Source organism: Manis javanica, chromosome 17 (genome assembly GCF_040802235.1).
Source record: "Manis javanica isolate MJ-LG chromosome 17, MJ_LKY, whole genome shotgun sequence".
Classification (NCBI taxonomy): Eukaryota; Metazoa; Chordata; class Mammalia; order Pholidota; family Manidae; genus Manis; species Manis javanica.
In genome coordinates, this window is record NC_133172.1 from 5,989,405 (window position 1) to 6,012,450 (window position 23,046).

The window sequence follows — 23,046 nt, forward strand, 5'->3', positions numbered from 1 at the left end:
ACTTGCCGTGCCGTGGCCTGGAGTCCAGACCGTGGCCCCAGCAGCCTCCTCTGGGTGGACTTCCCTGGCCGTCCCCCTAACGCCATCGGCCACACCCTGGTCACCCTTTAGGATTTGAGCCCCTGCCTTATCTTCCTCCCGTCACCTTGTGGTGGACGCAAGGGCTGCCGACCCGGTAGCCGCTCATGCTTCCTCTTCTTTTCCCGCAGGAAGAATTTCCGCTTTCGTCAGGAGGCAGGAAACCTGGGCGAACATGCTGGTTTCCCCCGGTCCTGAGGAGACCTTGGATATGGGGATGACTGCGCCATATCGCTTCCCGCTGCCAGGGATCAGTTTAGAAAGAGCATGGGCCCCCGTCCTGACCAGTGGACCCGGAGGCCTTCTTCTGGAGACCGTTACAAGCCTCCCCGCTCTTAAAGAGGGACACGAGGAGGGAGGGAGGAACGTGCTCTTTCCTGTGCCCTCTGGTGTGGACCTCGGGGCAGGAGGGGGGGATCCTCGTCCCTGCTGCGATCCGCATGCTGAGCTGGCCGCTGCTGGCAGACCCTGACTTCACCCCGGACACACTGGAACCCCCGTCATGTCCTGACTGCTGCTCACCACGCTGCTGACTCTTCTGTCCTTAGGGCCCAAAGCAATAGCTAAAGTCACCTCTTTGCTTATTTATTCCTGCTGCTCTCCTGCTCCTAAAATGTGAGCTTGCTGAGAGGAGCACCTGGGTCCCTCCTGTGTCGCTGTGGGCCCGCTGCATGGACCGGGTGCGGACACACACTGCGGCAGGCACCTCAGGGCCGGCTCCCGGGATGCACGAGGACGCGGCCCCTCCAGGGCGGAGACTCAGGAGCCTGGTGAGTGGCAGGAGCCCTAAAGCCTTTGCTGGCTCAACAGGCCAGAGAAGCCAGAAGACAGCTGCTTCAGAACAAAACTTAATAGTGTTTACAGATTGACATGGAAAAAAAAAATAACAATGAGCCAAGTCATTACAAGACTGTGGTATGAAGGCACAGGGCACACGTAAAGGGGCCGGGGCCTCTGGCACCAGCTGACAAGGATGTAACAGTGTCTGATGATGGCGCTTCTCACGCAGGTCTGCAAGCTGGGCTGGTCAGTGGGGGGCAGGGGAAGTGGGGCTGGAGGCAGAGGGATGCCCTGGACTCCTCGGGGAGGCAGAAGGGAGAGGTGACTGGGCCCGAGGTCCTCATCCCAATGACGGGCTGCCTGACCCCGGCTCACGGCCCAAATCCCCCTGCAAGGGGCCCATGTCAGCCCCCGTCTCCCCTTCCTCCTCCTTCTCCTCCTTCTCCTCCTCTTCCACCTTAAAGGCCTTCGCTGGCCTCTCCTCCCCGACAGTTGTTTCCACTGGGTCTTCATTTCGGTGCCGCTTCATGTGGGCATAGTGAGTGCACATCTTGTCAAACACCCTGAAGAGTCAGCAGAGGACACGGGTCAGAGCAGGGGAAGCTGGGCTGAGGGCCCACGGGGACAGGGCAGGCTGTGTGGGTGCATCCGGGGACAGGGCTGGTGCCCACCTCTCACACTCCCCACAGGGAGCGCCTTGGCCCTGGACGCACCCCAGAGGCTCAGGGGTCTGCTTGGGAGCAGCATTTGGGCTGGTGTTGGCCACAGATTGTCCCCTGCAGCTCTCCGACTCTGTCTTCAACTCAGGGGTGGGATGGTGGTTGCGTCTCTTCTTAGGGCTGGCAGTGGCCTGCAGAAGGGGCAGAAATGACATCAGGGTGCCGACCTTCCACCCTTCTGAGGGAGATGCTTTCCCCTGTGGGGGACCCTTCCCCACCCCGACTGGGTGGCCAGTAGCTGTCCAGACCAGCACTGAACTCCAGTGAGACCGCCTTGCCCCAGAATCCCCTACCTTTGTTTCTGTGGGGTCTGCCTCGGCCAGCTTCCTTTTGACGCTCTTTTTCAGTCCCGGGGCCCAAGAAGATGTAGTAAACCGGACCCTCTTTTTCCAGGTGTAGTAATATTCTACACACTGGGCCACCGACTTTGTCTGGACCTGGTGAAAGAAAACAGCAGCGGGCTTTGGGCACTGCCCCACACGCCCCCTCGCCGTGGGGCCAGTCACTTCCTGAAAGCTCTCCTGGAATGTCTCTCCCCTTCGGCTTGGCACGCCCCTGGGCTACAAGGAGCACAGAAGCACAGAGTCCTGCTGCTGATGAGGGGCTCAGGGTGACGCCGCCGTAGCCAGCACCGTCCAAGCTCTGCACGCTCTCTGAGCCCCAAGTCAGTCCCGGGAGGCCTTCCCTACGGGAAGGTGTACACGAGGGCTCCCTACACAGGCGCTCACTGTGACGTCAGGCCTAATGGCTGTGCATTTACCAGCTGGGACTCCCTGCAGCAGGCTGCCCTCAGCAGCAGAGACCACAAAGCCTTTGCAGCAGCCAGGCAGAGCCCTGCAGTGCAGAGATAGGAGGCCCAGGAGAGGAGGAGGGGGTTTTGAGGGCACAGTCAGATCCTTGGGCATTCAGACCCCACCATGTGCTCTCCCCCCACTAAGAATGGACCCCATTAATAATAACTTCTGTAAAAGCAAAGCAGAACAGGAAAGTTTAATTGCTTTAGAAAGACAATTTCTCAGGAAAATTAAATTGGCCATTTAAGATGTGGGGCTCACTTCAGAAAATACTTTCTGCGTATGAAATTTTTTCAACTCTGTATATCTTCAAAGACTAGGAGCCAGAGTAGTGAATCCTCTGCCTAAGAAATATAACTACCTTAGAAAAAAAAAAAAAACTTGGAATTCTGCTTCCAAACAAGATGGAGCAGCAGGAGCTACATTGACCTTCCCTTTCAAAACAATGAGAAGAAACAGCCAAAATGTGTGAAATGATGTTTGGGAAGACGCTAGGCAAGCCAAGAACAAGTCTTACTGAGACACAGAAAGTAAGCTACCAGTCCCTACACACTACACCCTGAGAGAGTTTCCAGGCCACGGCCCGGGGAGAGGGATCCGGGCAGAGCCAGGTGGGCTTCCTGAGCTGAGATGGGAGGGAGGATTCTGGGGGAACAAGGCGGTGAGAGTTCACAGGACAAGGCAGGACAGGAAAGAGAGCAGCTCAGAGGAAACTTCCAGAGATCGGGGGAGCGCTCCCCTCGAGCATTCAGCAATGTGCTGACCAGCATGTGCTTATGAGGTGGCCCAAAACTGGGTAAAGAAACGCCTGGAAGATGTAGATGAAAAGGCACTTTCTTGAAAAAGTTCAATGTACCCCTATCATGTGAGCCACTCATTCCTTTCCTAAGTATTTACCGCCCTCCCCGCCACCAACACTACTTGGTCACTTAGAGATTTGAATGTGAATGTTCACAGCAGCTTTATTTAAATTGCAGATACCTGGAAACCCTACAAATGTCCCTCAATAGGGGAATGATTAAATGAACTGTGTTACATCCACACAATGGAATACTCCTCAGCAAGAAAAGGGGTCCACACAATAACATGGATGGCCCTCAAAATAGTGATGCTGAGTGTAAGAAGCCACACAAGGCAGACAAGCAGTGCACATGCTGCAGGATTGATAGAAAACACTGGAAAATGCAAACTAACTTACAGTGACAGAAAGAAGATAAGGAGGTGATTAGGGACAGGGGTGGTAGGTAAAAGGGATTTACCACAGGGGCAGGAGGAACCTTTTGGGGGTGATGAATGTGTTTCTTATCTTGATCATGGTGATGGTTTTGCAGGTATAAATATGTCAAAACATCAAATCTTACATTTTGGTTACGTGCAGTTTTGTGCATATCAAGTTAAAAGAACAAAAAACATCAGCAGACATTAAGTGTAGTATGTTCACATCCTTTTCTAAATACATGTGTATATGCACGGGAGATCTGTATGGGCAAATGCCTGAGGTGCCCAACGAAAGTCAGAGGTCATCATTCAGAAGTAGGATGACGGGGATGGGTGCGGAGGGCTTTGAGCACGTGATGGCATTTCGGTACTGTCTGAAGGTGTTCATATCAATGGCTTTATAAACTACAAGCAGTTTACAGTGTGAACAGCATGTCACCCCAATAGGCCCTCCAGCTCTGGCTCAGCTCAGCGGTGTGAGACGAGGCCTTATCTACACCAGCCCATCCACGTACACCTTACCATCTTGTGTATCAAGGAAAAGTTGTTCTTATGAGCCTGGAATGCCTTATTAAACAGCTCCTTCTCTGTGGGGGTCCAGACGGCTGAACCTATCGGAGAAACAGGAGAGAAAAGGACAGTTCTGCAGCCGCAGCCGTGGCGGAAATGCAGCCTGCCCTTTTTAAAACTGTCGTTACCGAGTACCAATCATGTACCAAGAATTCTGTTTTATCTCATACAATCCTTAGAAAAACCTTCGCAGGTTGGGACCAATACTATCCCCACTTTACAGATGCAATAACAAGGCTTCCATTGGTTAACAGACTTGCCAACGGGAGGCAGGGACCCCCAGTTGCCTGACTCCCAGGCTGGGGTGCTCAGCCACTGCATCTGAGCCCGCCTTCACCTCTCCCTGGCCAGGGGATCCCTTTCCTGGCTGGGCACAGCCCCTGAGGGAACCACTGCACTGGAAGGGGGAAGGGAGGACCCAGCCAGGAGAAAGAGGCACCCACTGAGGTCCCCCCGGGAGGAAAGGCCCTTCTGGAAAGGCAGGAGAAGGAGGGCCCCAAGAGCACGCCCAGGGGCACAAGCAGAGCCTGCCGTCGAGACAGACTGGCTCCCAGGTAGTAGCCAGGCACACCCACTCCCGCAGCCTCTCTCCAGTACCTGCGTAGTGGTAGTCAGCCAGCGGGTGAGTAGGTGGCTTCTGGGGTCCGCTGAGTAGCAAGGTCTCTAGGGCCACCTGGAGCAGGAAGGAAAGCGAGCGACTTTCTGAGGGAGGGCAGGTGAGGCAGAGGCCTGCCTTCCACCTTTCATTCATTTGAAAAGCACTGACAGGCCCCCCTAAAGCCTCCCTCGCTCCAGGGCTACTCAGCGCGTAGTGGGGCTGTGGCCTGGCCGCGGCCTGTGAGCTGCAGTGGACATACCCGCTCCGTCACTATGCAATACTGCTGAGTGCAGCTGGGGTTTTTCTCAGTGGGGTTTTCTCAACGAAGGAAGCAGTGGCGAATTTATTCCTTCATAGCACTAACCACAAACAATTTTTGAAAACAGATTACCCTTTGTCCTAAAATTAAAATGTAAGCCCCACGGAGCAGGATTTTGTCTCTCTCACCAGTGTAAACCCGACCGGGATGGGCCGTGGAACATGCAGGGCCCATCGCAGAATGAAAACGCAGGCCCCTTTTAGAAAATTCGTTAATTTCAAAACTGGTGGAGGCAGAGCATTACACCGAGGGGGGCCCCAAAGCCGGGCCTGCCCCAGGACCACAACACTCATGAGGGCCAACACATGTGCTGGTTCCTTGGCTGAGCACCCACTCTGCGCCGCCCACTGCCTTGCCACCTGAGGAAAAGCACAGTTGCCGACACTGACTCCAGGGGCCCTAACTCGGGTGACATGACCTCCCTTCTCACTACTCACAGTGGGACTTTTTATTTTCTAAACTACAGGATTGTGAAGCGGGTCCTTGGAGGAAGCGGATATTTTTGTTGCATCAGGGGTTTTCGTACGTGGGTTTTTAATCAAAAAGATAAAGCTCCATCGATAAACCAGATCAGTGCAGGACCTGAGTCAGTCTACTCGGCTCCGCTCCCCCTGCCCCTGCGATCTCGGAAGAACCTGGTGCTCTGCTGCTGCCCCAGGTAAATGACTGACTAACTGGGCCCCATCTGCACACTTGCCCTACAACTGACAAGGAGAGTAATCCCACAGCCACTGGGGAAAAGGATGGGTGGCCTTTTTCAGTTTTCATGAGCCGCAAAGCCTGCAGATGGCACGTTACATGCACCAGATTCCCAGGCTCAGCACGGCAGGGGCATCCCAGGGACCCGCCAAGCCCGCCCCCGCCTCCAGCTCACCGGGACTTCGCCCTGGGCCTCGTGCAGGCAGTGCAGAGCGAGCTCCAGGTTGGTGCCCCCTCCTGGCATCGTGCTGGAGCAGGCCAAGTTGCAGAGCTCAGTCACTGTTCCCAGCAAACGTCCCCAGAAGAGCATGAAAGACGGGAGACACAGGGAGTCAGGGAATGCCGGGGAGGAGACGTCCCCAAAAGCACAGAGAGGGGCTCCTTGTCCCTGTCTCCCTCACAGCTCCCTGAAAAGCAGGCCAAGGGAAGGACAAGGAGGAAGGGCAGAAGCGCTGCTCCTGGCACCTGCTCAGGATGGCCTGGCTGGTTACCGCAGAGGAGAATGGGGAGCGGGAGGAGAAGCCCTGGTCCTGCAGCCGGGTGCTCAGGATGGCCACCCAGGGATACTGCTTCTTGGTCCCGGTGAGGCCTGGGAGGAGGATCTCCTTGGAGATGGGGGAAGGGGGATACCCTTGGGAATTCGGCACCCATGTCTCAGCCACCTCTATCCTGTGTTTCTCGATTGGTCATCATGTCATCCGATGGCTTCCAGACCAGAGAAGCTCCATGTTCACCGGGCGCGGTCGTAGGGCGCTCCTGGAGCTCCGGGATCTCGGCCTGAAACTCGCTACCAATCCGGATGCATCTGAAATGAGGCCACACACAAGACGTCACATGTGACTAAGATGGGAAATAAGACGGAGGTGTGTGACGTGCCCTGCTCTCAGGCCAGAGCCCTGCTCTGTGGAAACCTCTGTCATCTCCCGGATGCATCTGGGGAGTATTCGCCACCCCTGACAGACATGAACAAGTGTTCTAGATACCGTCCGGCTACACTCCCTTCCTCCAATTTTCTTTATCACCAGGTACCTCCCTCAGGTACCCCTCTGGGGTTCCAGGAGAGGGGAGGTGTATGCTGATGGCTGGCATGCTTCTACACCCATGGCCACATCCCTCTAGTCACATTCCATGGATACTCAAGCCTCACATGTGCCATCACCAATTCTACCTAGAACCCCAGGGTCCTGGGCATTTGTTCCCGTGGGCCCAACTATGGGATGCCCAGAAAGAAGGAATATTGGAGGAACTACCCACAAACACCCAGAGAAATCTACCACTTCTCTCCCAGCGAGTAGCTATCCCCCTTGGGAGGAAGGATCTCTGGGGGAACACAAGGAGGGTAAAAATATCCCCATTTTGGAAGGACCCCCAGGTTCTAAGCCTGTTCCAACTCACGGTTCAGTGCTGAGCTCTGTGTCATCCTTGATCGCACAGATGCCAGAAGAGTCATTCACTTGATCTAGAAAACATGCAACACAAAGCTTCAACAAGACTGACTGGAAGAGATGCAGGGTCCCCTTCTGCCTGCCTTTTGTTGAGCAGTTGAAACTAGGGTTTCCAAGATTGCAAGGTTGGGAGCTCCCTCAGAACACTAAGAATAGAACTACCGTATGATCCAGCAACCCCACTAGTGGGTATAGACCCAGAAGGACTGAAATCAGTCTCCCAAAGAGACACCTGCACTCCCATGTTCACCGCAACGTGATTCGTACTAGCTAAGATGTGGAGACAACCAAGATGCCCATTGACGTATGAATGGGTAAAGAATGTGTGGTTTATACATACAATGAAACCCTACTTAGCATTGAAAAAAGGAAATTTTGCAATATGCAACAGCATGGATGAACCCCCTGAGAACATTAAATGAAATAAGCCAGTCACAGAAAGAGAAATACTGCATGAATGCAGTTAACATGTGGTATCTAAAACAGTCAAATCCATATAACCAAAGGGTGGAATGGTGGTGGCCAGGGTTAGCGTCACGGGAAACGGGGAGTTTCTAACCAAGGAATGTAAAGTCTCAGTTAAGCAAGATGAATAAGCTGTGTATCAGAAGCTCTACTTGGAGGGCTCTACTCCAGGGAGGTGCAGCCAGGGACACAGGGTGTCCCTCTCCTCACACCTCTCATGCGTAAAGAGCTAAAGGAAGGTACAATGAAAAATGCTCATCAAAGAGAGAATACTATTAAGAGGGAGAAGTTGTTTTTGTTTTTAAAGAACCAAATGGAAATCTTGGAGTTAAGAACAATAACCAAAATGTAGATTTGAGCTGGCAGAAGTAACCAGCAGCCAACTTAAAGCTAGATCCATGGAGATTATGGATTTTGGAGAACAGAGAGAAAAATAAATGATTGAAGGAAAATGAAGAGCCACAGCAAAATGTGGGGCACCAATAAGTATAGCAACACGTGTAATGGGAATACAAGGAGTGGAGAAAGGAACAGAAAAATATTTAAAGTATTTAATGGCAGAAAATGCCCAAAGTGTGATGAAAAAACAATACATACATCCAAGAAACTCTATAAACTCCAAGTGGCATAAACACAAAGAACTGTCCATCTGGGCACATCATAGGCAAAATACTGAAAGCCAAAGATAAAGATCTTGAAAGCAAAAAGAGAAAAATAACGTGACATACATGCGCACTATAGTAAGACTAACAGCTGACTGCTCATCGGACATGATACCAGTTGGAAGGCAGTGGGACATGATCTCATTGCTGGAAGTAAAAGCTCAACCAAGAATCTTATATCCAGCAAATTACCTTTCAAAAATGAAGTTGGGAAAAGACATCCTTAGGTAAATAAAAACTGAGGAAACTTGTTGCCAGCAGACCTGTCTTACAAGGAACATTAAGGGGAGACAATTATTCAGCCATGAAAAGAAATGAAGTTCTGATATGCACAACATGGGTGAAACCCTAAGTTTTCGTGCTAACTGGAAGAAAACACAAAGAAGCACACATTGTATGATGCCCACTTCTATGAAATGTCCAGAAGAGCCGAGCCTGGAGGACAGAAAATTCATTCGTGGTTTCCTACGGCTGGGGACAGGGTCGGGAGGGGGGGAACAAGAGTGACTGCTGAGCACAGGGCTTCCTTGGCACATGATGAAAATATCAGAAAGTTGATGGTAGCAATGGTGGCACAGCTCTGTGAATATGCCAACCACCACTGTGTTGTGTATTTTAAAGGGATGAATTGTATGACATGTGAATTACACCTCCACAATGAAAAAAATACTATAGGAAGTTCTTCAGACTGAAAGAGAAAATGACATGAGATAGTAATCTGAATCCAAAGAAACAAAAAACACTGGTAAATGTACGTATATAGGTAATTATGAAAGTCAGTATAATTGCATATTTTTCTCTTTTCTTGCCTTAAAAAGTAATTGCATAAAACACTACTTTTATAGGCCTGTAATTTATAAACATATATATGACGACTATAGCACAACAAAGAGGAGATGCATTGGAGTAAGGAAATAGCCCTCCATACAGTCACTCAAATGCATAGGAATCAATGAAGAGATGAGAAACAGTAGCTAAAAATGTTACATAACAAACTGTATAAATAATCCTTGCATTCCCTTACTCTCTCAGTTTCCGTTACATAAAATGAAATTGTATAGTATAAGAATTGATGAATTGCTGGGTTTATACACACACACACATACATATATAGGTACATATAAATAACTAGAGCCAGAGGGTTCGGAGAAATAGAGCTGTGTAGGCGTAATGTTCTCTTTTTTCACTGTAAGTGACGGGAAGGACAGGGAGGAAGGGCTGAAACCCTGCTCCTGGCACCTGCTCAGGATGGCCTGGCTAGTTACTACATGAGGAGAATGGGGGGGTGGGAGGAGAAGCCCTGGTCCCACAGCCGGGTACCCCACCCAGGGTTACTGCTTCCTGGTGCAGGTGAGGACTGGGAGGAGAAAGTCCTTGGAGATGAGGGAAGGGGGGGTACCCTTGGAAATTTGGCCCCCATGTCTCAGCCACCTCTATCCTGTGTTTGTGGATGGCTCAACACATCATCCGATGGCTTCCAGACCAGAGAAGCTCCGTGTTCACCGGGCGCAGTCGTAGGGCGCTCCTGGAGCTCCGGGATCTCGGCCTGAAACTTCTTTCCTATCCTGATGCGCCTGAAATGAGGCCACACACAAGACATACACATGTGACTAAGATGGGAAATAAGACGGAGATGTGTGACGTGCCCTGCTCTCAGGTCACAACCCTACTCTGTGGAGACCTCTGTCATCTCCCGGATGCATCTGCTGAGTATTTGTCACCCCGGAAAGACATGGACAAGTGTTCTAGATACCGTCCAGCTACACTCCGTTCCTCCAATTTTCTTTATCACCAGGTTTCTCCCTCAGGTACCCCTCTGGGGTTCCAGGACAGGGAAGGTGTATGCTGATGCCTGGCATGCTTCTACACCCATGGCCACATCCCTCTAGTCACATTCCATGGATACTCAAGCCTCACATGTGCCATCACCAATTCTACCTTTAACCCCAAGGTCCTGGGCATTTGTCCCCGTGGGCCCAACTGTGGGATGCCCAGATAGAAGGAATATTGGTTGAACTTCCCACATACACCCAGAGAAATATACCACTTCTCTCCCAGAGAGAAGCTAATGCCCCTGGAAGGAAGGAGCTCTGGGGGAACACAAGGAGGGTAAAAATATCCCCACTTTTGTAGGACCCCCAGGTTCCACGTCTATTCTAACTCACATTCGAATGCGGGGCTTGGTGTCATCCTTGATAACATGACTGGCAGAAGAGTCATCCACTTGATCTAGAAAACACGCAACAGAAAGCTTCAGGAACACTGACTGGAAGTGATGCAGGGGCCCCTCTGCCTGCCTTTGTAGAGCAGCTGAAAGCAGGGTTTCCAAGATTGCAAGGTCGGGAGCTCCCTCAGAACACTAACAGTAGAACTACCATATGATCCAGCAGCCCCACTAGTGGGTATTGACCCAAAAGGATGGAAATGAGGCTTTCAAAGAGACACCTGCACTCCCATGTTCACTGCAACGTGATTTGCAATAGCTAAGATGTGGAAACAACGAAGATGCCCAATGACATATGAATGGGTAAAGAATGTGTGGTTTATACATACAATGGAACCCTACTTAGCATTTAAAAAAGGAGATTTTGCAATATGCAACAACATGGATGAACCCCTTGAGAACATTAAATAAAATAAGCCACTCACAGAAAGAGAAATACTGCATGAATGCACTTAACAAGTAGATCTAAATAGTGAAATCCATATAACCAAAGAGTGGAATGGTGGTGGCCAGAGTTAGGGTTGTGGGAAAGGGGGAGTTACTAACCAAGGAGTGTAATGTCTCAGTTAAGCAAGATGAATAAACTGTGTATCAGGAGCTCTACTTGGAGTGCTCCACTCCAGGGAGGTGCAGCCAGGGACACAGGGGGTCCCCCTACTCCCACCTCTCATGCCTAAAGAGCTAAAGGAAGTTACAATGAAAAATGCTCATCAAAGAGAGAATACTATTAAGAGGGAGAAGTTGTTTTTGTTTCTAAAGAACCAAATGGAAATCTTGGAGTTAAGAACAATAACCAAAATGTAGATTTGAGCTGGCAGAAGTAACCAGCAGCCAACTTAAAGCTAGATCCATGGAGATTATGGATTTTGGAGAACAGAGAGAAAAATAAATGATTGAAGGAAAATGAAGAGCCACAGCGAAATGTGGGGCACTAATAAGTACAGCAACACGTGTAATGGGAATACAAGGAGTGGAGAAAGGAACAGAGAAATATTTAAAGTATTTAATGGCAGAAAATGCCCAAAATGTGATGAAAAAACAATACATACATCCAAGAAACTCTATAAACTCCAAGTAGCATAAACACAAAGAGCTCTCCATCTGGGCACATCATAGGCAAAATACTGAAAGCCAAAGATAAAGATCTTGAAAGCAGAAAGAGAAAAATAACGTGACATACATGTACACAATAGTAAGACTAACAGCTGACTGCTCATCGGACATGATAGCAGTTGGAAGGCAGTGGGACAACATGATCTCATTGCTGGAAGTAAAAGCTCAACCAAGAATCTTACATCCAGCAAATTACCTTTCAAAAATGAAGGTGGGAAAAGACATACTTAGGTAAATAAAAACTGAGGAAACTTGTTGCCAGCAGACCTGTCTTACAAGGAACATTAAGGGGAGACAATTATTCAGCCATGAAAAGATATGAACTTCTGATATACACAACATGGGTGAAACCCTAAGCTTTCATGCTAACTGGAAGAAAACACAAAGAAACACACATTGTATGATGCCCACTTATACGAAATGTCCAGAAGAGCCGAGCATGGAGGACAGAAAATTCATTCGTGGTTACCTACGGCTGGGGACAGGGTCGGGAGGGGGGAACAAGAGTGACTGCTGAGCACAGGGCTTCCTTGGGACATGATGAAAATATCAGAAAGTTGATGGTAGCAACGGTGGCACAGCTCTGTGAATATGCCAACCACCACTGTGTTGTGTATTTTAAAGGGATGAATTGTATGACATGTGAATTACACCTCCACAATGAAAATCAATACTGCAGGAAGTTCTTCAGACTGAAAGAGAAAATGACGTGAGATAGTAATCTGACTCCAAACAAACAAACAAAAAACACTGGTAAATGTACTCATATAGTTAATTATAAAAGTGAGTATAATTGCATATTTTTCTCTTTTCTTAATTGACTTAAAGAGTAGATGAATAGAACACTACTGTTATAGGCCTGTAGTTTATATACATGTATATGACAACAGCAGCACAACAAAGGGGAGATGCATAGAAGTAAAGAAATAACACTCCATACAGTAACTCAAGTCCACAGGAATAAATGAAGAGATGAGAAATGGTAACTACAAATTTTATATAACAAACTACAGAAAGAATGCTTGCTTTCCTTAATTCTCTCAGTTCTCGTTCCATAATACAAATCCGTATAATCTAAGAATTAATGTATTGCTGGGTTTATACACCCACACACATACATATATTATGTAGATATATAAATAATAAAAGCAAAAGGGTTAGGAGAAATGGAGCTCTATAGGAGTAGCATTTCTGTATTTCACTTTAAGTTATATACATCTGAACAGATTATGATGACATTAAGATGTAATTTTACGTCATAGAGGAACCACTAAGAAAGGACTAAGAAAAACATGAAAAGCTAAAGGAATTAAAACGTTACAATAGAAAATACTTAATACATAAGTAAGCCTGCATAGAGGAACAGAAGGAGGAAAAGGCGAGGGACATACAGAGAATGAAATGCATGATGTCAAATGTAAACCTCCCTATATCAATGTAACATCAAATGACACTGGATTGAATAAACCAATCAAAATGCAGAGTTTGTCACATTAGATAAAAAATGTATGATCCCACTAATATTATCTATAGGAAACATGGTTTATTTTAAAAAACACAAGCAGTTTGAAAATACAAGGACAGAAAATATATACCAAGTAAACAACCTTAAAAGAGGCAGAATGGTGCTGTTAGGCTACTTAGACTTTAAAACAGAAAAACCTAGAGATTATGATAAAACTATTGCAGTGATGATAAATAACATTGTAGTCATATCATGAGAAAAACAATCACACCATCAGGGAGTTATGACAATTATAAGCATATATGCACCTAAAAACAGAGTCCAAAAATACATGAAGCAGAAACTGACACAATTGAGTATGAAATACACAATTCAAAACAATAGTTGGAGAATTCATACTTGCAGTAGTGGACAGGACAACCACACGGGATAAAACAAGACACAGGAACATTTTTGGTGCGTTCCACCCAACATCAGTAGAATATATTCTTCTCAAGTGCACATGGGACATTCTTCAGGACAGAACATATTCTAGCTCATAAAACATATCTCAGTAAACTTGAAAGGACCAACGTAATACAAAGCATGTTCTGTGACTACAGTAGAATTACATTAGAAATCAATAAAAGGAGACAGTTTGGAAAATTCACAAATATGTGGAAATAAAACAACACACTCTTCAATAATCAGTGTATTTAAGAAGAAATCAAAAGAGAAATAAGGAAATATTTTGAGATAAAGGAAAGAACATAACATACTAAAACTTATGGAATGTGGCTAATGCACTGCTCCAAGGGAACTTATAGCAGTAACTGTCCATATTAAAAATGAAGAAAAATCTAAAATCACTATGGTCAGTTGATTTCCACAAAGGTGCCACACCAGCTCAATGGGGGAAAGAATAATCTCTTTAACACGCGGTGCTGCAACAACTGATATCCCCATGAAAAGAATGAATTTAGACTCCTACCTCACGTAATATAGAAAAGGTAACTTAACATTGATCCAAGACCTAAATGTAAGAGTTAAAATCATAAAGCTCTTAGAAGAAAAAGGAGTAAAAGTCAGCATAATTGCATATTTCTTCTCTTTTCTTAACTGACTTAAAGTGACTTTTGGTCAGGGAAAACCGTAGATACAACACCAAAAGCACAAGTGACAAAAAATAAAAACTCTTGTACCACAAGTGCCATAAATAAAATGAAAATACAAGACATGATACAGGAGAGAATTCCCAAATCACATATGTAATAAGGGACTTGCATACAGAATATAAAGGGAGCTCTTACAACTCAGTAATACAAAGATAATAACTCGATTTTAAAAAGGGGCAAAGGATCTGAATAGTCATTTCTGAGAAAATACACAAATGGACAATAAGCACATGGGAAGATATCAACATCATTAGCCATTGGAGAAATACACATCAAAACCACAGTGAGATACCTTATGCCCACTAGGAGAGTTATAATTGAAAAAGCTAAGAATCGTTGATAAGGATGTGGAAAATTGGAACTTGCGTGCAATGTGCATGGAAATTTATTCCCATGGCTCAGCCATTTTGGGAAACAGTCTGGTAGTTCCTTCAACTGTTAAATATAGTTACCCGGTGAGCCAGCAATTCCACTCCTAGGCATAAACTCAAGACAAATGAAAACCTTTGTCCAACAAAAACTTGTATGTGAATGTTCATAACAGCATTATTCACAGTAATGAAAAGATGGAAACAGCCAAAATACCCATCAGCTATAAATGGATAAAATGTTGTGTATCCACGCAACGGAATATTATTCAGCCATAAAAAAGGATTGAAGCACTGTATATGCTGTAACATGGATGAACTTTGAAAACATTATGCTAAATGAATAAACTAAAGACCAAATGTCACATACTGTATGATTCCAATTACATGCAATGTCCAGAGTAGGTGCATCCAAGATGATTAGAGATGATCAGTGGTTGCCCAGGTCTGGGGAGACGGGGGCTGTGGGGGTGGGGGGGTGACTGCTAATGGATACAGTGCTGCTTCTGGGGCGATGAAATTGCTCTAAAATTACATAGTGCGACGGATGCACAACTCTGAATTTACTAAAACACACTGTATACTTTAAATCGGTGATTCATATGGTATGTGAATTATGTACCAATAAAGCTGCTAACAAAATTTTTCGAAAGGACAGGCAGAAGGGTGGTCAGGCTAAATGGCCTCTATATTTTCCTTCCGCCTGTAAAATTCTCAGGACCTAGAAGGCTGCTGGTTCCACATGGCCTGGGATACCTGTGAGCAGCCACGGGTCGCCCAGGCCAGACACAGCCGCAGGCCAGAGAGAACGCCTGGACCAAATGCTCCACGTCAAGGTGGATCTGGCCCATCGCAGGCCTGCCGTGTGATGGTCAGAGATGACAGGCCCCAGCGTCACTCACCAAGCTCAGTACTGATGAGTTTGTCAGGAACAGCCTGAGTGGACATGGAACAGAGAGTGCTGGAATCCAGCCCAGACCCCTCCTGGATGGGGCTGAGCACCGGGGATGGTGTATCGGGAGAGCGCGGGCACAGTCCCTGCAGGGAGTGGTCCACCAGGAGCACCGGAGACCGCAGGCAGCTCTGGTGGCCTTCTTCAGGGCCCGGCCCCCCAGAGGCAGAAGGGGCGGGAGGCAGGAACGATGCCTTGGGCTGCGGGCGCTTTCTCCGCTTTCTGGGCTGGCTGGTCTCCTCCCCATCTCTCTCCTCCTGGTCTCCGTCCTGTCCCTGGAGAAGAGAATTCAAAGCCACAGGGGGGTGACTTGGGGCCACATGTGCACAGCTCTGTCTTCAAGGGGGTGCAAGCACCGGCAAGGGCACTGCCCACAGAGCCAGAGGGCAACGTAACACCCAACACCCTTGTCCGAGCTGGGCTCAGCAAGGGAGCCGAGCGCGGCCACCACACCCGAGCCAGACCCCAGATTCTCGGCCTGGATGGATGATGCCGGAAGCTTCCTCATGTGCCCACCCCCCAGGGAGAAGCCCTGATACAAAGGGTTTTGGAGATGTATGAGGCCAGCGTCAAGTTGGTACAATGACTGGCACTTAGAGATGGGGCCGGAGATGGAGTACGACAAAATGGAAAATGACCGCAGCTCCATGAGATGGACAAGCGGATCTGTGAACCCTGTCGCCCGCCTGGAGGGGGCTTCTCCAGGTGGGACCCTCCAGTACAGGCTGCAATGGCTGATCCCGTGAACTTACATCTCTTACCCACCTCCACACAATCTCCCCTCTTTCTGCCAATCTTACTGCTCAGCATTCCCCAGGTCTCAGCTCTGACCCCCTCCTCCAGGAAGTCCTCCGTGACCTCCTCAGGCAGGGTCTCTGGTGTCCCCTCAGTCCCTCTGCTCCCCCTCCCAGCACAGCCCAGTCTGAGTCCTCACTGCCTAGCATGGGTTCTTCTACTCGCATGGACTGGGAGCCCCAAGAGGCCAGGCTGGGGCCATCCCTGTCACCACGGTGTCCTCAGTACTGCCCCCACAGGGCCGGCCCAGAAGGTGAATGAATGAATGAATGAATGTGCAAGACAAACTGTTCTAGAGAGAAGATTTTTTACGGTGCACTTGGTTTGGGCTCTGCCCATGTCTTCCACTGCCAGGTTGTGCAGGAAGCAGTGGGAAGAAAGTGGACCAACCAGCACCCAGCTTGGTTGTGCTCCCCGGGGTCCGGCTCACTGGGCCCAGAGGCATCCCCAGAGGAGCTGTGCTCATGCCGTCTGGGGGCTTCATGGCTCCTGGGGTCTCTGTGCCTCCACCTCCACCCTCGGCGCCTGACTCAGAGACTTGAAAATCTCTGTGCCTGACACCTAAACACAGGAAGAGATGGCAGAGTAAGAGTAACCGTAGGCAGGCGGCAGAGAGGCTGCTCCAGGCTCAAGCGCCGGCCTGCCTTCCAGAGCAGCGCAGCCTGACCCCTGGTCCCTGCCCAGGCTTCCCTGGGAGGGTGCCTCCATCCTGAGACCATGACACCCAGCCACTGACTCCCTCCCCCAAAGCCTGTGAGCGCCCTGCGAGCACAGAACCTACTGCGCGCGCCCCTTCACCTGCTGGTCCTGGTTCCCTCGAGGTGGCAGCCACTGGTCGTTGGGAAAACACGTGTGGCTGGTCAGCCCCTCCTGTGTGTGAAACATCTGGCTGCAGTTCTTGCAGACACACGTGCTCCTTGGCTCTGCCCAGTCTGCAGGGCCTCCGTTTTGCTGGTTACTGTGGAGAGACACGGCAGGGGGAAGAACTGGGGAAGGGGACTCCACCCCTGGATTCTCTGTTTTCTTCTAAGTCTGATCCACTGACAACTCTCGATGAATCCCCAGAAATGGAGACGATACCCCCTTCCTTCATGGCCTGGCGGGCACCTCTTCAGGGCTGAATCATCCAGAGCTCACTCGCCAAAGGCCAGCACATAAAAGCCCCCAGAAGACTCCCGAGGGGTTGAGCCCCCAGGCCCGGCAGGGAGGGGCTTCTGAACTTACCATCCGCCTGCCGTGCTCTCCTCCTTCACTGGATCGGGGAGCTGGTAGGTATTTCCACCCTGAGGATGAAAAGACATCTGAGCCAACATATCAAAAATGAGGCAGATGCAAGGACTACAACTACAAAGTGCTGAGAAGACAACACAGGTGTGGCTCCTTGACCTTGGATTAGGCAGTGCTTTCTTGGACGACACAGAAAGAGAACAAACTGGACTCATCAAAACTTAAAACTTCCCTGCATCAAGGGACACCATCAAGAAAGTAAGAACCCACAGAATGGGAGAAAATCATTACACGTTATGCATCTCATAACGGCCTTGTATGTCCAAAACAGAAAGAACTCTTACAGCTCAACAAAAGTCAAATAATCCAGTTGAAAAATGGGCAAAGGATATGAACAGACACCAAATCGAAGAAGACATGAATGGCCGATAAGCACATGAGAAGATGCTCAGCACCACCAGCCGTTAGAGCCTCGTGAGTCCGACCATGATGGGGCAGCACCTCACACCCACTAGAACGGCCATGGTAAAAAAAAAAAATTGGACAATAGCAAGTGCTGATGAGGCTGTGGAGAAACCGGAGCCCTCGTCCCCCGAGGATGGGGATGTGAAAGGGCGCAACTGCTTTGGAAAAGCCTGGCAGCTTGTGAGATGGTTAAGCACAGAGCTACCCCATGAACTAATTATCCCACCCCTAGGACATTCCCAAGAGAAATGAAAATGTATGTCCCCACAAAAACTGGTACGAATGCTCACAGAAGCACTATTCACAATGGCCAAGTGGAAACAACCCAAATGGCCACCAACTGATGAATAAATAAACAAAATGCGATGTATCCACACAATGGAGTATTATTCATACATAAAAAGGAGCGAAGCCTGTCATATGCTACAACATGAGTGAACTTTGAAAACATTATGCTGAGTGGAAGAAGGCAGACATGGAAGGCCACAGTGCATGATTTCAATTATATGAAGTGTCCAGAGCAGGCAAATCCATAGAGACAGAGGTAGATTCATGGTGCCAGGGGCTGGAAGGCTATGGGGAGACCTGGGGGCACAACTAAGGGTGTGGGCTTAATTTCTGGGGTGATGAAAAATGTTGTGGAAAAAGTGGTAATGGTTGCACAACCTTTGTTAGTATACTAAAAATCACCAGATGGTGTGATTTAAAATGGTCAATTAGATGGCATATGGATATTAAAGCTGTTTAAAAAACAAGAGGATGCAGCTGTCAGGTGCTAGACGTGAGCACGTCGCAAAGAGTAGCGGCTGACCGCCTGGCACCCAGGTCCTCGTGGCCACCACCTGGGCAGGAACCAGGCTAATGCTGCACAAGTGCTGACACATGTGGGCACCCCTGCCCCACGGCCAGAGATGGCATCTCATGCAGGAATACTGAGGGGGAAGGAACTCTACCTTTATATCCTCTGGAGAATTTGAGGGGCAAACCCAGAAGGAAGAGATGGGCAAAAGGAGGGCAAGCAGAAAAAACTCAGTGAGGAAAGGTGACACAGGGCGTCCCAGCGACTTGCAATGCCTTCATCCTGGCTTTTTTGCAGGGAAGGTTGGTGGGGGGCCATGATGTCTCTGAACCTTCACTTCCCCTCTGTAAAACTGGGTCTGAGGACTCACGGGCACTAAATAAAATGTCTGGACACTCAGAAATTCAGAAACAAGTGATGAGTGAGTCTCTCATCTCACAGCATAAAGTCAGGTACCTGGGTCCTGCTGGGTATCATCAGCTTGGACTTTGAGTCCTGCGGGGTGTCCACCGAAGGCCTGGCCAACGAGAAGGAGGCCATGGCCACCTGGCTGGGAGAGGCCGCACAGTGCGTATCCATTTTCACCTTCTCCTTCTGGAAGTCCAAGAAACATTGGGCCCACATGTTGCCAGAGAAGAGCCTGCGGCCTCTGCCCCGGGAGCAGGCCAGGCCCTTCGCACCTTTCATGGCCCCCGAGGCCAGGCCATTCTCCACCTGGGCCTGCTTCTCTGGGAGCTGGGCTCCGGCAGGATTGTCCCCACCCAGCTGGGTCTGCCATGGGCCCCCTGTGGGGAGGATGTCCCCCAGGTCTAAGGGCCCTTTCGTGGATCTCAGCTGCTTGGCCAGAGAGGAGATGTCTGGGTCCCCGGGGGGTTCCCATGGTGCAGGGGCCACTTTTGGTCCCCCCTTCGTGTCCCGTCGATTGCTGCCGGGCAAGGCCTCCCAGGGGAAGGCGGGAGTGGTTTTTCTCTTGTGGGGCGGGGATCCCTCTGGCTCTGGGTTTGCAGGGCCAGGATGGAAGGAGTCAACTGTGGGTGCCAGGGGTGGGGGCTGGTGTGGCCGCAGCCCCTGCAGTGGCTTCAGCGCAGCCTGCTTGCCCTCAGGCGCAGCATGCTGGGAGGAGGCCACAGCCACCTGGGAGCCAGAGATGCACACCGGGGACTTGGTGATCATCTGGAACACCTGCATCTGCCCTGGACTCACCAGACACTCCCGCGACTTCAGGAACAACTGCCCGGAGAGCGGCGTCGTGTTGTCAGATGACAGCCCGCAGGAGTCGCTGTCAGAATCGCTCTTCTTGGAAGCCCTGGTGTCCCCTTCCTGGCCGGCATATTCAGGACCATGTGAGGCCTCCCCAGGTGCCTTCAGGTCGGTGGGGGGGAGGGGCAGTGCATCCTCCAGACTGCGGCCACCGCTGGGCGAGCGCTCCCCCGTCAGGGAGGTGCTGCTGGGCCTGGGCCCAGCCTCGGAGAACTCCTGAGGGGACACAGAAGTGGGCTTCTGGATGGCAAACACATCATTCCCTTCGCTCTCGGGGCAGCCTGGCAGGTTCTGGAGCCACTGGAGGTTGTGGTTTGAAGGCTCGGCACTGGCAGGCACTGCCTGGCCTTGGAACAGAGGCAGGCCGGCCGGCAGGGTCCCACCCTCCTGCCCGCTCTCCAGGGTGGGTGGTAGCTGGGGTGGCCGCTCCGACTCAGCTGGGTCTGCACCACCATTCTCTGCTTCCCTGGAGTGAATGGCTGTGAACCCAGCGGCGGGCTCCTTCCACAGGGGGTGACACTCCTCCGGGACATCAGTGCCCAGGGTCCCTGGGGCCGCTGGGGTGCAGGGGTAGGGCCCCAGTGAGGGTGGGGAGGGACAGGCTGTGTTTTTCCCTTCCCCGTCATCTGAGGGCCCTGCCAGGACCGGGCCGAGAGAAGAGATCTCCTGGTGGACCGTGCTACTTACAATAGAGCGCAGGGGCTCTCGGTTGGGCAAAAAGGGGCCTGGGGACCTGGCTTCTGGAGGCACCAGGGACCGCAGGCCATCCGCAGCAGGCTGGCCGGCCACCTCATGGGCAGGAGAGGAGTCCCCACAGGCTTCTTCCTTGGGGGGGGCCTCCTTCAGGATGCACAAGCCGTGCTGGACCTGGTAGTGCCGGCGCAGGGAGTGGTCCTCACAGTAGCTCTTGCTGCAGCCCTGCTCCATGCACGCAAAGGGCTTGGTCTGCTGGTGGGTGAGCATGTGCCTAGTCCTGGAGTCACACACGAAAAGGGAGTCAGAGGTCACTGGGGCTCAGCCTCCCACTGCAGGGTCCCGAGCCTGACTCCCTCAACAGTGCTCCCAAGGGGCAGTGGAGCTCAGAACCACAGTTCAGAGCCTGTACTCAGCCCCCAGCTAAGGTCAAAGCTTCTGGAAGGGGTACCCCTCTCCCTCACCGTTAAGCAAACCCCTTCTCTGAGAGAAAAATCAACAGAAGGCAGGCCAGAGTTGCCCAGAATGGGTTCCCAAGGAACACCAGCCCTCCAGAGTGGCTCCCTGAGGACAAGGGCTCAGCTAGCAAGTCAGTCCCGACAGAGCACCATGTGCTTCTTGGAGGTTCACGGGAGCAAATGTAAAAGCCACATAGCAGGTAGATCGATAGAGGGTCATCTGCTTAACCTGCCCTGTCTCTGAAACATAGTTGCCCACAGGACTGTTTTTTGCAATAGTCCCTCTTAGCACCCTCAAGAACCAAGTTTTGCAGAATACATTTGAGGAAAAGTTCATTTGGGGAGCATCCTGCCTTTGACAAAGGAGTCTTTCCCCTACCATAGAATTCCTATAAGGAGACAGCTGCCTGAAACCCCCCACAGGAAAAAATGCAATTTACAGATGCCCAATCAGAACATTCTAGAAAACAGTCAAATGTGCCTCCTATAAAATAAATGAATACAAATATGTCCTATGTTTATGTCATTCTTATGTCTACATTAATAACATAAACAGATGAGTAAATACCCTCCATGTTCCCAGCAGCCCTACTCCGGACAGTGCTAATAATGCGGCACATGGGGCGTGTCTGATAAATGACAGAGCCCTTCCCCAAAGGGTGGCCCTGGCCTCCATTGGAGGAGACTGGCAGAGACCCAATCCCCAGCTCCCCTGTTAATCGGTCTGTGACATGAGCAAATCGCTGCCTTTCCCTGGGGGGTGCTTGGCGAGAGGATGAGACGGAAGGGGGGTCAGTCAAAGCCCCGTGGGAAGGCCAGGAGCGTATAAAATGCCATGGACTGCCCTCTCCCACTTGCCAGTCTCTTGGTTTGAGGAAGTCTGTCTGTCCTTCCTCACTAGCAAGAAAAGCTTATCATTTAAGAGACATTAGGAACAAAAGGAATTCTGCTCCAGACTCCTAATGGGCTTTCTTTTAAAATCAAGGGTTACAAAAACATAAATCAGGAGTTAAAAAAGAGAGATGAGTTAATGTGCCGTTGCCCCATTCTGGGCACAGGGATTTTGCAATCTCTCATGCCCTGTGGAGTCCCGGTACATGTGCCTCATATAAACACGGGCTGGTTCTCCTCAGGCACCTACCACTGTCTCCAAATATTTCTCTATAAAGTTAACCTGATTCCCTCCATGAGAAAATTGCCTCGGGAGGTCCCGTCTGCAAATCAAGGCAATGATTTTCTCATTGGTGTGACTTTGGGAGCTCAGAAGTGTGACCTGTTCAGGGCAGTGGCAGACCTGTCCCCAGACACGGAGTCCTCGTCTAAGAACGGGTCACAGGGACCCAACACCCACAGGGTGTGTCGGGCTCATCTGGGAGGTGATGAGAATGACCTAGGAACATGCCCCCTCCTCCCCAGCCCCCTGCACAGATGTTGGTGACCAGACTCCTACATACAGGTGGTCCTTGCGCTTAAAGGCCTTGCTGCAGACTCCGCAAACGTGTTTCCGTTCCTGGCTGTGCGTCAGGTAGTGCTTGCTCCGGGAGCTGGCGCGGCTGAACACCTTCCCGCAGAGGCTACATTCCAGAAGCAGCTTCTGAGGTGAAGTGTGATGCTGCTCTTCTTCCCCTGCGCTCCCGGAGGTGGCCCTGCCTCCTTCGTCACCATCTCTAGGCACCTGAAGCATGGCCAGCCTCAGGTCTAAACAAACAGAAGGAGAAAGCCCACG

At 50.1% G+C, this 23,046-nt stretch overlaps 1 protein-coding gene and 1 pseudogene across 1 annotated transcript; both read right to left on the minus strand.

Annotated features, from left to right (window-relative positions):
* Positions 1-279: 279 nt before the first annotated feature.
* On the minus strand, positions 280-4,910 carry LOC140847129 (zinc finger protein 541-like). Its single transcript, XM_073226363.1, has 4 exons — positions 4,757-4,910; positions 4,112-4,200; positions 1,530-2,014; positions 280-1,421 (listed from the first exon to the last, which is right to left on the minus strand). The coding sequence occupies exons 1-4, from the start codon at positions 4,908-4,910 to the stop codon at positions 1,199-1,201; spliced, it is 951 nt and encodes a 316-aa protein (XP_073082464.1). The 3' UTR covers positions 280-1,198.
* Positions 4,911-15,164: 10,254 nt separating this feature from the next.
* Positions 15,165-22,093, minus strand: LOC140846961 (zinc finger protein 541 pseudogene; annotated as a pseudogene).
* Between the last annotated feature and the right edge of the window lie 953 nt (positions 22,094-23,046).

Coding starts and splice junctions, on each gene's coding strand:
- LOC140847129 (XM_073226363.1), bottom strand. CDS start 4,910: ATGAATGAAAGGTGGAAGGCAGGCCTCTGCCTCACCTGCCCTCCCTCA. Junction 4,201..4,756: donor GGCTGACTACCACTACGCAG/GTACTGGAGAGA, acceptor TTTCTCCGATAG/GTTCAGCCGTCTGGACCCCC. Junction 1,422..1,529: donor CCCTGTGGGGAGTGTGAGAG/GTGGGCACCAGC, acceptor CTGACTCTTCAG/GGTGTTTGACAAGATGTGCA.